Below are 16452 nucleotides of genomic sequence, written 5' to 3' on the forward strand. Positions count from 1 at the left end.
TACCTTACTTCCAAATCCCTCCTAAAATAATAGCGTTCTTTTCCTTTTCAACAACACAGGTGTACAGTGTGCTTTTCTTTTTCACTTAACAAATACCTGTTAAATTTCTACGGTGTGCAGAATTCTATGATAGTCATTGGGGCAGAGAGGCAAGGAATTGAAATCTGTCCTCACGTAGCCACCATTCTAGTAAATCACAAATACTGGAATCCTGTTTGTATATGTCACATTCTATATATTTTTTATAAACTGAAACCTGTATAATTTTATTAATCAATGTAACCCCAATAAATTCAGTAATAAAATAAAATGTTCTAGTTGTTGTGCTTTTTCTTAAACCTCATGCATGAAACATGTGCCCTACCTGGTGCTCTTCTTGGACACCCCATAATTTGGAGACAAAACAATATTTTGAGAAACTACTAGAATGCAAGATTCAAGGCAATCTTTGTCTTATCTCTGTTGCATCCCCACTGTCCAGCACATAGGAGACACCCAGTAAATATTTTTAAATGAACATATTTATTAAACTTTTTACATTAAAAATAGTACATTTCTATTTTAAAAGTTTTAGGAGAAACTACAAGAAGGAAAAAAAGATACAGCTATTTAAAAATAATCACTATTAACATTTTGGCATATTCCTCCAGACATTTTATTTATGCATGTATATATTTTCTTTTTACATCATGCTACACATCCAGTTTTCTAACCCATCTTTTAAAATTTACAATGTACTCAGTGTATATATTACATGCCCTCTAGTATTTTTGACTACCTCATTATTGGAGATGTTACTCCATACCTTATGCAATTAATCCCACTAGGTAACGTGGCCAATGTCTTCAATGCTCTATTTTCCAGGACTTTGGGAAAATAGGACATCATGGTTACTAGGGCGTGAGTATCCAGGGCCAGAATTCAGTGAATAACACTAAGTTTAAAATCACACTTCTTTGATGAACCAAGAACATTTTGGAATGACTTTCCATGTGGAAGTAAACATCCTTTATTTTAGAACAGTTACATATGTGGCAGGCTAGCTAGAGAAATCAATAGCCATGTACTTCTGGGATCAAGAGGGGAACCTCAATCAAGCCTCCTCAATACCACCAAATAGCCCCCCTGGTAGAAAGAAGAAGTGGTTCCATATTTACTTGTGTCTGAGGCTAAACACCCCAATTCCTTTGTTCCTTTATTCTGAGAACACAGGCCCCTCACTTTCACTCCCTCCTTCAGGTGGGGCAGCAGATCCAGACTGGGTTACTTTGAAGAGCCAAGGTTCACTTTCAAGAAAAACCGGACCCACCTGACCAGTGCTAGGCTGTTGTTTCTAAGACTGCTTTTGAAATTCATCTCTGCCTGGGAGTCTGACAGACCCTACCACAGATGGTGGTAAGACTAAGTGTTGAATAGCGCCAACGGTGGTCATTCGGATCATGATCTATGGGTCGTGTCTGGTGGGCTATGTACCTGGCTGAAGAGAATTCTCATGATACTTGGGGCTCTGCCCCTGCCTCTACACACATACTCAAAATTACTTTTCATACACAAAATTCCCACTTGGAAATTGCCATAGAACATAAATCCAAATGGATTTTTCCAGAACTCACTACCACCGCCAATCACAAGCTTTGCAAGTGTTGACTTTAATGGAAAACCAGCCTCATCTCACCTCTAGAAGGGAATTTTAACCATGAAATATTCTAGGTGATTTGTATGATTTTTTCTCCAAGCTAGTTTTGCAGCCTGAATAAGTAAATGTGTTTTGTAAACTGTAAGGATTAAACAAGCTTAAGATCTATGGGACAGGCTGAATATCTAGTAGTTGCTAAAATGTGTTCAGTTTATTTGCCATAAAATTTTTATTTGAAAGAAAGTACTTCCAATAAAATCTCAGACACAGAATTAAACTTTTCAGAATAAAACCAGTTACATAAAGAAAACATTCACCTAAATCAATCTGAGGTCACCGTTGATTATTTCATGCTTCCCATGGCTGAAAACATGACTTAAAGCTTATGTGTGAAAGGTGGTGGCAGGGGTCAGGGTGAGGAGGGACTGCTCCTTTCCCATCTCCTCCAAGAAGGGCTGATCTGGCCCTAACCGGTTTGGCTCAGTGGATAGAGTGCCAGCCTGTGGACTGAAAGGTCCCAGGTTCGATTCCGGTCAAGGGCATGTACCTTGGTTGTGGGCACATCCCCAGTAGTGGGTGTGCAGGAGGCAGCTGATCAATATGTCTCTCTCATCGATGTTTCTAGCTCTGTATCCCTCTCCCTTCCTCTCTGTAAAAAATCAACAAAATCTATTTTTTTTAAAAAAGGAAGAGCTGCTATGTCCCTAGACATAGTGACTGGTTCTGAGGCCGCTTGTGTTCATCCCATTAGCAACCAGCACAGTGCCTGCACAGAGCACCCTTTCTTCTGTATTTACAGGTGAGGAAGAAGAGAAGATTCATAGAAAGGGAGGGCCCGGGTCCTCCATGATCCTCTAGGAGCCCACAACAATCTTTCGGCTGATGGCGCCTGGCAAGGTGTAGATGAAGAGGACCAGGAAGATGATGAGGATGATCAGAATGAAAGCTATGATGATGTACTTCTTGTAATTCTTCCAGATGAGGTGGTACAGGCACTTGAAGGGGCTCACAAACCAGGAGAAGGAGGTGTCTGGGCGGCTGAGAGAGAAGCGAGAGAAAATTAGGGAAGGGGGCCATATTGTCCTCATGTAGGACTCTCTAGACCTCGGGGAGAATTTCAGACTCCACTTCTCCACAAGGAGAAGCCTGACAACAGGAGAAGAAGACTGTGTTGCCTTAAAGCAGAAGCAATCTAGCATTTGGGGTAGTAATGATTCCTCATCATTTATAGTTTGGCCTAGAGGAGGGCAGGAGTCTAGTTAGAACCCAGACAGAGGTCTGAGTGCCCTCCATCTGACCAACCCTGACCAGCTCAAGCCCCACCTCTTCCATGAAGCCCACCTTGATCACCCCAGCCCATAATGACCCCCCTCATTTCTAATTCCTACCTTACCTATCACTTCTCACTAGACTTAGCCCCCTTTGAACTTAGCATATTTGTCATCTACACTCTGATAACTATTTTATGAGTCTGTGTGTTCTCCCTACACAGATTAAAGGCTCCTGGAAGCCAGAGATTATGTCTTATATTTCTTCAGTGTTATTCATAGTAGGTACACACTGTAGGAACTCAATAAATAATTTTGAATTAATCTATAAATAAGTTTCTAACACTATGATATATATAAGAGAAGGGACCACTTATCTTGAGACACTTGCAGCCTGGGGAGGGATAGCACAAATACAATTTGAAAGAGTATTTTGTATCCATATTTCATATCTGTATATATTTACTTTTTAATTGATATATAACCATGGATTAAATTGAATAGAGTAACTCTTCTAGTAATTCTACTTCTGGGAATTTACTTTAATAATTCATAAAGGGGAAACATTTTCATATTATAATAATGAAAAAAGGTAGATATAAACGAGATATTCAATTATGGGGTGGTAACCAATTCAATTATGGCCATTAAGGAATATTCCATAACCATTAAAAATCCCAATTATGACAACTGTGGAAACAAAGCAGAACTTTTCAGCAAAGCGTGCATGAAACATTAAGACAATTTTGTATGCATGATCAGAGAATGAGTAGAAAAAAATTCATGTGACATTCACATAAAAAAAAGAGTAAAGAATATTATGAAATTCTCCTAGAAAAGCTTTTGTGGTAGTATTACAGAAACAAGCCTTTTCTGTTTGCCTCTGTATTGACGTTAGAATATTTTTCAATAGAAACGAAAAGCTATGTAGATTGGAGGCACCTACTGGCTGCCTCCTGGCTTCTCAGTTTGCCCAGAGGGTCCTCTAGAAATGGCCCATCCTCTGTGACAGGGACTGCAAAGGGCCGCTCCCATTTCGGATGCTCCCGCCCACGACCCCACTCACTTGGGCTTGGCCAGGGGCTCTGGCTCCTTCCGCGCTTTCCCGACAGGGTTTTTCTCAGCCTCCTCCGCAGTAACCAGGTGGAACTCAGCCTCCACCTTCCCCTGCACAAAGACAAAACTCGGTTTCTAGTCACAAAGACCTGCTGGGGCACCCCCAGCCTTCCAGAAAAGTGTTATCATGTGGGAGGTTGCCAGGAAGCATTTTGACTATTCTGCTGCATTATTTTGAGAAATACTGTTACTTTTTTGGTCCTGGGAGAAGCCATTTTTATGATGGACAATAAAAGCCCTGAAATGATGTTACTGTTGAGTTTTGTGAAAAGAGTGAGTCCCACATGTACTAGTACACAGACACACTTATACTGTCACATGTGCTATTTAATTTGTAATCATTTAATTTCTGAAGAAATATTAATTAAAGAAAGTTACAATAATTAGAAAGGGGGCTGCTTACTTAAGTGCTGGAACCTTTTGAAATCTGCTGCTGTCTTTCTTCTCTGTCAATGGAGGAAACAGGTGGGTGTGTCTCCATACCTGCTGAGTGGCTTTCCCATCATCCTTCATTGTTATTACTGTCCCTACTAATTGTTTCATAATTATGCTTTTATTCTACCACTTGTGATGTAAGTCTCGGATTATCAAAGAACGAGACAGGCCTCTGCAAAAGGTAATAGTCTTTCTTTCTTGTTTATTCATTTATTTACGACTGGTAGAAAGGCAGCCTGGTGCAGCCACTGTGGAAAACAGTGTGGAGTGTCCTCAAAAAATTAAAAATGGAACTGCTGTTTGACCCAGTGACCCCATCTCTGGGAATATAGTCTAAGAATCTCAAAACACCAATCAGAAAGAATATATGCACCCTCTGTTCACAGCAGCACTATTTACAATAGCTAAGACCAGGAAACAGCCCCAGTGCCCATCAGCTGCGGGACATTTACACGGTGGAATACTAAGCAGCTGTAAAAAGAGAAGGATCTCTTATCCTTGGAGACAGCATGGAGGGACCTGGAGAGTATTATTCTAAGCAAAATAAGCCAGTCAGAGAAAGCAAGTATCACATGATCTCTCTTGTATGTGGAATGTAATGAACAAAATAAACTGATGAACAAAATAGGTCCAGAAACATGGAACAGACTACAGAATCTCAGAGGGAAGGCAGGGGAGGGTGGGAAGAGATTAACCAAATTAAAAATTTATATGAACATATGCATAGCCCATGGACACAGACAACAGTGCGGCGAAGGGCTGGGGGTGGGACGGGAGCGGGGTTAAGGGGAAAATATCTGTAATACTCTCAACAACAACAAATTACCTGTGACACTATTTCATGGAAACACATAATGTAATGAGAAGCATATCCTGCCCACACAGAAAACACCCATAGATGTTCTAAGGACCCATACCCCCCCAGGAAAATAAAAATGTAAAGAAAAGCGAGGCGGAGATTATAAAGTGAATTCTTCCCCAGGCAGGGTCACGAGTTAGCACCATGCAACTTGGTGTCACACAGGCAGCAGGGCAAGGTGCTTACTGACCTATTCTGATAAATGCCGCTCCTCATCCCCTATCTCTCCACACAGAGCGTTCAGTCATCAGCACTCAACCAAGCAGCACCTGAAGGTCTGAAGCTAATCACAGCCCCCAAGTGTAATTTTTAATCAGAGCTGGGGGGGAGGGGAGGACATTTTGAGAGACTATTAACTTAATGGCACCTCTGGATGGAGGGAAAGGTCCTGAAAAGACTAGATTGGTCGTTTCTGCACATGTTATTTATGGCTTCCAGCTTCACCAGGCCTGAGAGTGATGCCGGGGAGGCTGAGAAGAGGCTGTGTTCAGGTCGGACGTGCCTTCTTCAGCAATGGTGCTTGCTCATTCACACACAGCCCTGGCGGGCATGAGAGGAGGCATTCTCGTACCGTCATGGTGGGGACATATGCTGGCAAAATCCTTTAGGAAGAGGGTTACACACATACATACATACATACATACATACCTGCACAGGTAAATGCATACACATTTGTACGTGTGAGTGTGTGTGCATTATCTTCGATTGTCATACTCTAGACCAGTGGTTGGCAAACTGCGGCTCGCAAGCCACATGCGGCTCTTTGGCTCCTTGAGTGTGGCTCTTCTACAAAATACCACGTGCAGGCGCACATGTACAGTGTGATTGAAACTTCGTGGCCCATGCGCAGAAGCTGGTATTTTGTGGAAGAGCCAAAGAGCCGCATGTGGCTCGCGAGCCGCAGTTTGCCGACCACTGCTCTAGACCTAGGAGTTCTACCTCTGGAGCGCTAAATTAAGGAAATACATAAAAACTTAGCAAAAGCTATCTGCACAAAGCATAGTCGTTATTCTTTTGGATGTTCGAACTGTCCTGTTTGTCACCAGGAGATGTCCCAGACACATCCTGTGTTTCATCTGCCCTAGATCTGGAGTCAGCCATTTCTCCAAAGATGCCTGGTTTCTTTAAGTACAAATTGGCATTTAAAAACCAGGATCCAGGTGCTGGGCGATTGTCACCTTCTCATCATGCTTTGTTCTGCCCTGCATGACCCCTCAACTCCCTCAGAGAGAATTAGATCCCTCCCTCCTCTCTCTTCCTTTAGTGCGATGAACACTTCGAATATTTAGTGCATGACTGCGCTGTTGATATCTCTGTTCCTCTCTCTGGACTCTGAGCTGGTTGAGGGCAGAGGCCAGGCTAACTTTGTTTCTGAATTCATCCATTCACCAATCAATTCATTGATCGAGGACCTACTATGTGCTAAGCTGTGAAGCCAGAACTGAGTCCAGGGGTGGCCATGTAGCAAACCCTCAATAAGTACTTAGGAGGATGGAGAAGAATGAGCCTCATTCCCTTCATCCAATTCCACCAATCAGGGGGGTTACACTGAGCATGGAGGGAAGAGGAAAACTCCCAGAAAACCGGGCAGCTGACATTCACACAGTCAGGCTCAAAGGGCATCCTTGCCTCATATCCACTGGGCCCCTAGAGCAGAGGAAGGGGGAGGGAGAGGAGGAGGGGGAGAGGGAAGGGGGAAAGGAGTGGGGAGGGGGAAGGGGGAGGGGGAAATAGCTCTCTATCCAGACCTGCTACCAAAAGGGTCCTGATCTGACCTGGATGTGCTTCTGGCACTGGGCACAGGAGCAGAGGGGAGAACATGCCCCCCGCCAAGAGGAGGTCAGCAGCCGAGAAAAGAGGCCACAGATGCAGCCCAGACCCGATCTCTACTTCACCGAGACTAAGCCTCCCTCCTCCCTGGTGGAGGCTGTAGGAAAGGGCAGAAGAAACTTTCTTCCCAGTATCTGTGAAAGGTCTGAATGCCTATGCGTGAGCCACACAGGAGCACCAAGGGGCAGTGCAGGGACGGGGTCAATGGCCCTCCCTGCGGCCACTCTCTCGAGGACGTTTCCAAAGGACGGATCACTTTTTAAATGGAGACTCGTGTTTAAGGGCGAGAGGATGAGGTATTTATGTAAAATCACATCAGTCAGGACGTGATGCACAATTTCAAGAAATGTTGGGGTGGCGGGGGGAACTAATACCAGGGGCATAAGTTCAAGCCAAAAGGACAGAAAACCAGCCTGACAGAGATAGTTATTAAATCAAAATGCCGAAATATGGAAGGCTAATGCATTTACAAAGTGTTCAAAATTCTTGCTTCTCAGCAGAACCTTTGCCCTGCAGGGCTCTGTGTCACCCACTGCAAGGCACTTCACTTGAAGTTTGCCAAATTGCTCATTTACAAGGCTTACTGCTCCCTGCCTCCCCTGCCCCAGCCCTTCTCCTGCATTGTCACTTACTGTGAGTTCTTTGCTTTTAGCAAAAGGCCACCAGCCCCGCACACGCTTTTGCTGGAATATGGAGATCTTGCTGTCCTCACTCGCATTTTCAAACTTGCTGAGATCACAGGCTTTGGCAGACTTGGCTGCCCGGGGGAAACTGTTGAGGTTCATTTCCAGGGAGCCTGTGAAGAGATGCCCAAAGCAGTTATGGAAGAGCTTTTAAAATCAGTCACCACTCTTGTTCACCCATTCATTCATTCATTCATTCATCCATCTTGCCTCCATCTACCCAGTCATTCATTCATCATCCATCACCCATCATCCACCGACCCATCCATCCATCCCTCACTAGTCATTCATTCAGCACCACATTGGATCACTAGCAGGTATTGGGGATACAAATGTGGCCAAGACATATTTGGTGCCCTGACAGCATTAATAATGTGGTAGCAGGTAGGAGACAGGGGCAGAGCTACCATATGAAACTTTCAGGCCTCAGTTTCAGGTGTCATTGCTGCTGGGCATCTCTGCTCCCTGACTGTAGCCTGAAGCAGGTGCCTATCTCTGGGCCTTCCCCTGCCTTGGCATAGATCAGCCTGTGAGAACCCCCTTCTCCCACCAAACCTCCCTCTTTGAGTCCACTAAACCTCTCCAGGTCAGGGACTAAGTCTTACTGTCTTTGTAGTTACTCTCCAAGACCGTAGTGGACTCCCAACAAGATATTTTCAATGAATGAATATAAGGCAGACTAAGATCACGTGCACTAGAGCCATGACAGCACTATATATCTCTCTAATAACCTTTCCCTAGTACAAAACTAATATTTGTTAATTGTGAATATTTAGAATATGCACATAAGCAAAACAAAAAAACAAAAAGAAAAAACGTCCATCGTTCTCTATGGATTAGTCCTTATCCTTTTGTCATCTTTCTCCTTGACTGTCTCTACCACTTTTTCATATACATATAAACATGTTTTATATACACATATATTTTACAGAAAGGGGACTTTTCCTACATTCTTTTTTCACTCAATGCATCTTGCACATCTATTCAACTCATTAAATACTTTGTTATGTTTAATGGCTGCAGGGTTATCACTTATTGAGAGCTTACTATGTATGAGGCACTATGCTTAGTTTTTAGATTATAGTAACACACATACAGCTCCCAACACCCTCTGAGATATGCTATATTACTACCCCGTTTTTACAACTGAGCCAAACTGAGACACAGCATGAACCACAAGTCAGCTCAAAATTTAACAGCTCCTTCATGGTAGAGCAAAGATCAACTGAAATCTGTTTGAATATGCATCTTCTACCATATGAAAGCTCCATAACTTATTCAGCCAATCCCCTATGAAGGGCTATTTGGAGTGCTCCCAGTTTTTTACTATCATAAGTAGCATTGAAATTCTGACCCTTGCAGTGAAATCACAGCAAGCTCCCCCAAGCCTGGGACACAACCCTTAACATGCACACGAGCTGATGAAGCCACTGGCTCACCCAGAAAGTCATCCGAGGACAGCCTTTCAAAATCCCAGACCTGGAGAACCAGCACAGCTGGCGTCTTACACTCCATCTTCTCCAAGGAAAAGATGTTCTCCCTCTTGGTGATGACCATTTGCTTCTCAGCTGGGAGATACTGAAACGGAAACAGGAAGCGCCAGTTGAAGTTCCCCTCGCCGGTCAGGGAGTTGTAATGCACGTCTGTCTCCTGCTTGTCATCTTCCAAACCCTTTATCCACCTGAATAAAGGCAGAACAAGAATTAAACACACATTCTTCAGGCACCAGTACAATTGAGAGTGATTTCACTAGTTTCAATGTGGTCAGTGATCATAGTTTTAAGATTATGATATTGTTAGATTTAGATGGAAGCTTCCATTGATTCTAAAAGAGGTTAAAGGGCCTGAAACAGAGACAGACCCTCATTCTAAGCCGTGTTGGGGAAGCATTCAGTTGTTCATGAGCAGACCGGAAGTCCCATGCAATGAAGAAGGAAAATGCAGGAGATGTGAAAGTAGAACCAGTTTCCTTTTATCCTGGGAGCCCTCTTTGTTAGGGGTGCCACCTCTGCACCTGGTGTTACAAGATTGCCTACTACACCAAGGCCTCTAAACCTGGCCTAATTTAGACCTGTGATTGCAGGGCTGTGACTAGCCACCTTCTCTCTGGTTGTGGGTCTCAAAAACCCAGCAGGCCTGCATCAGTGTGGCCTGGAGGGTACCAGGGCTGCCTGCACCCACCTGGGCTCCAATCCTGGCTCTAGCACTTACTAACTGTACAGCCTCTAACCTCTCTGTGCCTGGGTTTGCATCTGGATAATGGAAGCAGTGACAGCACCTAGTTCATAGGGTTGTTCTGAGAATTATCCTATACTAGAGGCCCAGTGCACAAAATTCATGCACAGGTAGGGTCCTTAGTGGCTGCCGGTCACTGGCCGGGGCCTTCCTTCATTCTGCACCGCCCCCTGGTGGTCAGTGCACATCATAGTGAGTGATCGAACTCCCAGTCAGTCAAACTCCTGAGGGGACACTTTGCATATTAGGCTTTTATATATATAGTAAAGCCTAATATGCTAAGTGTCCGACCGTTCGACCAGTCACTATGACGTGCACTGACCACCAAGGGGCAGACACTCCAACTGGTAGATTAGCTTGCTGCTGGGGTCTGGCCGATCGGGACTGGGCGAGACAGGCCAGACACACCCTGGAGCCCTCCCACGGTCCCTCCCCCCGCCCCAGTCACGCACCGGTGGGGTCCCTCAGCTTGGCCTGAACCCTCTCACAATCTGGGACCCCTTGGGGGATGTCAGAGAGCTGGTTTCAGCCAGATCCCCGCAGGCCAGGCCAAGGGACCCCACGGGTGCATGAATCTGTGCACCAGGCCTGTAATATGAGATAATATGGTAAGTGCTTTTGTACCCCATATTATCTATACAGAAAAAACCTCAAAATAACGGACTGATTCAGGCGAGGGGTTGTCTGTTAAAGCTGAAAGTCCGTTATATTAATAAAATGGGTTTTTCGAATGCATATGTTAAAAAAACGACAACTTGTTTACCTGTTTTTACTTATGTAGACATGTTTGTGTAATTAAAATTAAGTCTGTATGAATTAAAGTTTAATCTCACAGAAAAGTTTTCTATATGTATTACTGTAATTTTAAATTTATACTGAATAGGTCTAGTCCTATATAATAAAAGCCTAATAGCATTCACCAGTCATAGTAAGTCAGCAAAGTTACACGGCTGGGGTATGGGGTTGGGAGGTCGGGTAATAGGGACAAGATTTAAGGACATAGTAGAAATGGGGGCATCAATGAGACAGAAGGCTTCCTGGTTGGGGAAGACAAAGAGATACCCAGATGAGGCTGAGATGAGTTGTTTTTTTTTCAGGAGGATACATGTTTATGTCATTTTTGCTTTTGATTCTTTACTCCCTTATCTCTCTCCCTGACTAGATGCTAAAAGGAAGCCTACAAAGGCACTTGTGTCATAGCCCAAGTGTAAGAGAGACATAAAATCCTCACTTCCCTGAGTCCTAGGTTAGTATCTTTTTTATCAGTACAACTAGCGAACAGGAAGTTTTAAGTTTTACCATTTGTATTAGTCTTACAATCTTATCACTTACTCTTCCATCAATAGAATCACATCTCTCTCCTTCCTTCAGATGTAAATGTATTTTAAATGTTAACCCTTTTCGGTCCAACGTAGAGGCTGACTCGACAGACCAGGTGCTAGGAGCAGGTCCAAAGCCGAGCTGAGGTCTAGTGAGACAGATAACTTCAACATTCAATCCCGTCAATTAATTTGGACCAGACTGTCTGAATTCCAAAAATAAAATTGGACCACAAAGGGTTAATAGAAAAGCCTGTATATACAATATTTAACTTAAAGAGATGCTTATATAAGATTTCCTCACAAAAATATTTTCATGAGATACTAATTTTTAACAAAGTGACCAAATAAGACAAATACTTGACAAAGCAAGTGCCCTTATTTAACAAGCTGAGTAAGATGAATGCCTTTTGTGGGATGTGGGTGGATTAGCTTCCTTGAGGCATAGATTTGCTTAGGGATTAATTAAAGACGTGAGGAGGGGAAGAATAAGAAGGATGGAGTTTGTTAATGACCTTACCCTTTAACATAAATATCACTTGATTTTTGTCCAGTGAAGATATTCTCATCCTCTAAAATGACATCTTCAGTGTTCCAGATGGTTACTCTCAATTCATAACTGGAATAAGGGAAGGCAGCATTAGGTTGAAAACTATGAAAATTAGTGGGTATCTATGGGATTCTGTTATTGCTTTGAGTCTGTAAGTTTCTTCAACTTTACCAAGTTCAAAAATATCAACACTTAAGGTCTTGGCTCTGTCAAAACCAAGCGTCCCAGATGGAATCACCAAAGACATGAATTTCTCTGAGAAGATCCTCCTTCCATTAACCAACAATTTTCAGAATGTTGAAGCTCAGTAATAGCCCCTACCATAGAACAGGGACCACCACTCCAATCTCTACACCCCCCTGCTGTTATTGGCCCGGAAGAAAGTGAAATATAATTATCAGGTGCCAACTGATCAATGTAACTCATAAGACACCAGCTCAAATGCCATGATCATTCAGTCTGCTACAATGGTCTCTCTCCCGAAGGTGGGGCTGCAGTTGACTTACCCTTTGGGTTGCCTTGGTGAAATGTCAACAGGAGGTCCAGGCTGAGGCATGTCTTTGGGAAACATGTCCACCCACATCTGCAGGCGGCCCTTATTAAGAAAAGACCTCCTTTAGCTTTGGGGGGGCGGGGGCATCACATGAGCAATTGATCATTCACAGTTTTAATAGATCTCTTTACAAGAAATGGATATTAAATACAGCTTAGTCACTTTATACATGTTTAGAATATTTGTTGACAAAGATAGAACTGACATTATTAAAAAATATTTTTTTATTAATTTCAGAGAGGAAGGGAGAGAGAGAGAAAGATAGAAACATCAACGATAAGAATCATTGATTGGCTGCCTCCTGCACGCTCCCCATTGGGGATCGAGCCTACAACCCAGGCATGTGCCCTGACTGGGAATTGAACCCTGATCTTCTAGTTCATGGGTCAATGCTTAAACACTAAGCACCAGTTGGGCTCATATAATAGTGTCCTCTTCCACTCTCAAAATGGCCAGTTTGGATAAACAATTCTATGATCATCTCAATTATGTGAGATCATTTATGTAAGGGACCTAGTACATAGAAGGCTCTTAATAACATTTATCTTCTCTTCCCTTCTAAGCCCTAACCTGGATTTCTAGTTATTTTTTTCCCATCTGGTTTCTTCTTACTAGTTCTTCAAGGTAAGCCACCATCTATTGCTTCTCTGGGAAAACTAGTGGGCTGTGTGCCTACTGATAGAACTTTCGGCAAGAGCTTGGACATATCCAATGGGTTTTGAAGTTTCTCAAATGTCAGAATTCTTCCAAATGAGTTTGGCAGCTCATTCATAAAAAGGAAAAAGCTCCGAGTCCAACACTGACTCCAGGGCAGAGTTTCTCGACCTTGACATTACTGACATTTTGGGCTGAATGATTGGTTCTTTGTTGTGAGAAGCAGCCCTGTGCAGTGTAGGATGTTTAATAGGATCTTGTCCTCTGCGCCCTAGATGTCAGTAGCATCTCCACTCACTTGAGGGAACCAAAAATATTTCCAGACATTGCTAAATGTCCTAGAGCAGGGCAGTGTGTGTGTCACAATTGTCCCTCTTTGGGAACCATTATTCTAGGGCACACAAGATTAACTCTTAGGGGAAAGTCACATTCCTTGGGGATGAACACTTGTATGGGGGCCAGATCTGTCTTGGCCACTACCTGCTCCATCCCTGGCTTATCCTTGTGGTACAGCGGACGGGTTTCTATGTGCTCAGGAACCAGCCTACACCCAACCTCTGGAATATCATTCCAAGAGTGTAAAACTTTGAGGGCCAAGTGCTCGTAAGACTCCACCGTCTCATCTGCGTGGAAGAAAGAAAAACAAAGAGATTTGTCAGTTGTGTGTTCCTATATGGGGACAGTGATGGGCTGTCAGATGCATTTTAAACACACTTAAAGTTTTTTTTTTTAAAAATATTGAGACACAAGAAAAGCCAGCAAAAGAGAAAAAGAACAAAGAGAGAATGGAAAGAGGTGGGGGTAGTGAGGTAGGAAGGGGAAGGATATTGGAAGTTTAGAGAATGAGACATGAGATGGTTTGATAAGAAGACCTAGAGAACAGTCAGGGGTCTTGGAACATAGGTCTCCTTGAATCAGATTTCTGCAGAGTCTATAAATCACTAGCTGGGCTTCAAGGTTCTGGAGAGGATATGTTTCTTGGAGATACAAAGCTGTTTGCTAACACCACAGTGTGAGAGGGCCTGGGGCTCAGCATGACCCAAAACAAGGTGGGGAAATGGGCACAATCTATTTCATGGATGTTCTCTGTGTTTTCTCGTTATTGCTTGGGATTTCCCTCCTACCATCTCCAGCTCGGAGAAAAGGTTCTTTGATCTATCATTTACCAAAGAAGGTAACTCATGATAACAACTACTGGCAGAAACATTATTTGCAAACATTATATGGCAACAATTGTTGAAAGGATCAAAACTTCTTGACAAAGACTAGAATGGCTAAAGTTGACATAGGAAATTGAGCCTTTTTTTTTCATAAAAGGGGGGGGGGGGCAAAAATAAATCTCCCAATAGTAGTAATTACAATTAGTAAAAGTTGATAGGGACAAACAAGCAATGAATGGACTAAATCTTTGTCATGAAGTTTAATCCATCAAGAACCGATCTTGAACATAATTTTAGATTTTTGGAGGGCAAAAAATTGTTTAATCATGAAATACAGGATACTGACCAAGAAACTAAATAAAGCATAGTGTGAAAGAGAATATTCGTCAACATAAATTAATCAATATGTCATAAACACACTATCTAAATGTTAATTAATTCTGCATTTAAGAACCTTCAAGAAGTTTCTGGGGTCAGAACAACATGGTAAAAAGAAATATTGACATCAGTTTGTGGGATCAACACAGCAGTGACAAAACATCCTGTGGCATGTCCTTAATTGGGTTCTTGGCATTAGAAGATGCACCAAACAGACAAGGGTGACAGTACAAGAATTGTTCTGTATCATTAAAGTAAAGGTGACTTTCTTCTTATCCTAAGGTTATGAAAACCTCCCTGGGACCTTCCTGGTAGGTGCCATGATATTCCTATGGAAAATCTCCCTTTTAGTGTTGAAATCAGAGAGTTGTTGGCATAACATTTATGGGGGTAATTTTGGTTGTGTCCAAGGATTTACTGTATATAACATTCTTTTTAAGGTCATTGCCTACCTTCTGTCACATGAATTCTACTTATGTGATCTCTAGAAACATCAGAAATGTGCAAAAGTAGGTATGAGGAAGTGCATGGTAGCATTAAGTGTCACTGCAGAAAGTGGACACAATGTAAATAAACGGCAAAACCATAAAAATGAATATATCAGTGATCATTTCAAAGCACAAGGGAGAATTGTCACAATCTATTTGAAACAGAAAAGACAGGATACAAAACTACATGACATTTATAATTCTATAAAAATGTGATACATAGCACGCACACACACATGCACACAAACTGTAAGGAAATGGACCAGCATGCAACATGCTTATCTCTGCTTTGGGGATTGTAAGTGATCTGCATTGTCCTTTTTACTTTTCCACATTTTCTCCCACGAGCATGCATCACTTTTACCATAGATGACCACTGTCCCCGGCCACCAACACCACCAGAAGCCGGCTTTTCAAAACAGCAAAGTCAGGGGCTGCGTTGGGGGAAATTACCCGAGTCCTCTTCAGTGAAGACTGTTTTTCCAGAAAAGACCTGGCTTCCGATCTGTATTTTCCCGGGATGGAAGTAGGGCCCATCCAGCTTGTTGTCCTTGCAGAGCTTGGTGAGGATTTCTGTGGGTTTGGACGTGTCTCTCCAGGCGTTGTATCCTTCTCTGCAAAGTGAGGGAGGACAGAGAGGGAGGCCCGGCTTCCCCCGGAAGGACACACTCCATGTCCCTATTCAAAGGGCCCCCTAAGATCCACGTGGTTTCCTTCAGATTCGACTTTCCATTCTATACACTTGGGCTAGCGGTTTTTGTTTTGTTTTCTCTCTTTTCTGGTCCAAACCTCTGCATGTGATGCTTGTATGAAAAGCAGGACTGCTGAATAGCTTGACATAAAAATCTTTTGTAAGCTGTTTGTTTTTTTTTAAAGAAATGTACCTTAAAAAATTTGAAGCGAGATTCATATAACATAAAATTAACCATTATAAGGTTGACCATATTCAGTGGCATTTAGAACATTCACAATGTTGTGCATCCACTATCTCTATCTAGTTCCAAAACATTTCCATCACCCCAAAAGAACCCTGTGCCCATTAAGCAGTTCCTCCTCGTTCCTCCCCGCTCCCTTTTTGGCAATCACCAACCTGCTGTCTCCACGGATTTCTTTGTAGGCTGTTTTTGTTCTGCTTCTAACAGAGTAGCCATTTGGCTGCTATTTATTCTTAGAGAAAAGCCTAGCTCATTCTTTCAGTTTCTCTGCTTCTTTCCTCCCCTCTGCTCCCCACTCCCCCAAATCATACTGTGGACTCGTGACATAGGCAGAAAGTCTATGTGTGTTGTTT

At 42.9% G+C, this 16452-nt stretch overlaps 1 protein-coding gene across 3 annotated transcripts in view; it reads right to left on the reverse strand.

The window, feature by feature from the left end:
- Window positions 1–1841: 1841 nt before the first annotated feature.
- Window positions 1842–16452, reverse strand: part of FER1L6 (fer-1 like family member 6) — a 126025-nt gene continuing 111414 nt past the window's right edge. For all 3 annotated transcript variants that reach the window (XM_070392045.1, XM_070392044.1, XM_070392046.1), the window contains 8 exons: window positions 15618–15778; window positions 13619–13761; window positions 12438–12526; window positions 11902–12000; window positions 9267–9508; window positions 7777–7940; window positions 3971–4071; window positions 1842–2674 (listed from right to left, as the gene is read on the reverse strand). In XM_070392045.1, coding sequence (XP_070248146.1) covers window positions 2491–2674; window positions 3971–4071; window positions 7777–7940; window positions 9267–9508; window positions 11902–12000; window positions 12438–12526; window positions 13619–13761; window positions 15618–15778 — 1183 coding nt within the window. In that variant the 3' untranslated portion in view covers window positions 1842–2490. The remainder of the gene's footprint in view (window positions 2675–3970; window positions 4072–7776; window positions 7941–9266; window positions 9509–11901; window positions 12001–12437; window positions 12527–13618; window positions 13762–15617; window positions 15779–16452) is intronic.

The sequence above is a fragment of the Myotis yumanensis genome, unplaced genomic scaffold, assembly GCF_028538775.1.
Source record: "Myotis yumanensis isolate MYYU_CA2020_CCGP unplaced genomic scaffold, mMyoYum1.0.hap1 SCAF_15, whole genome shotgun sequence".
NCBI lineage: Eukaryota > Metazoa > Chordata > Mammalia > Chiroptera > Vespertilionidae > Myotis > Myotis yumanensis.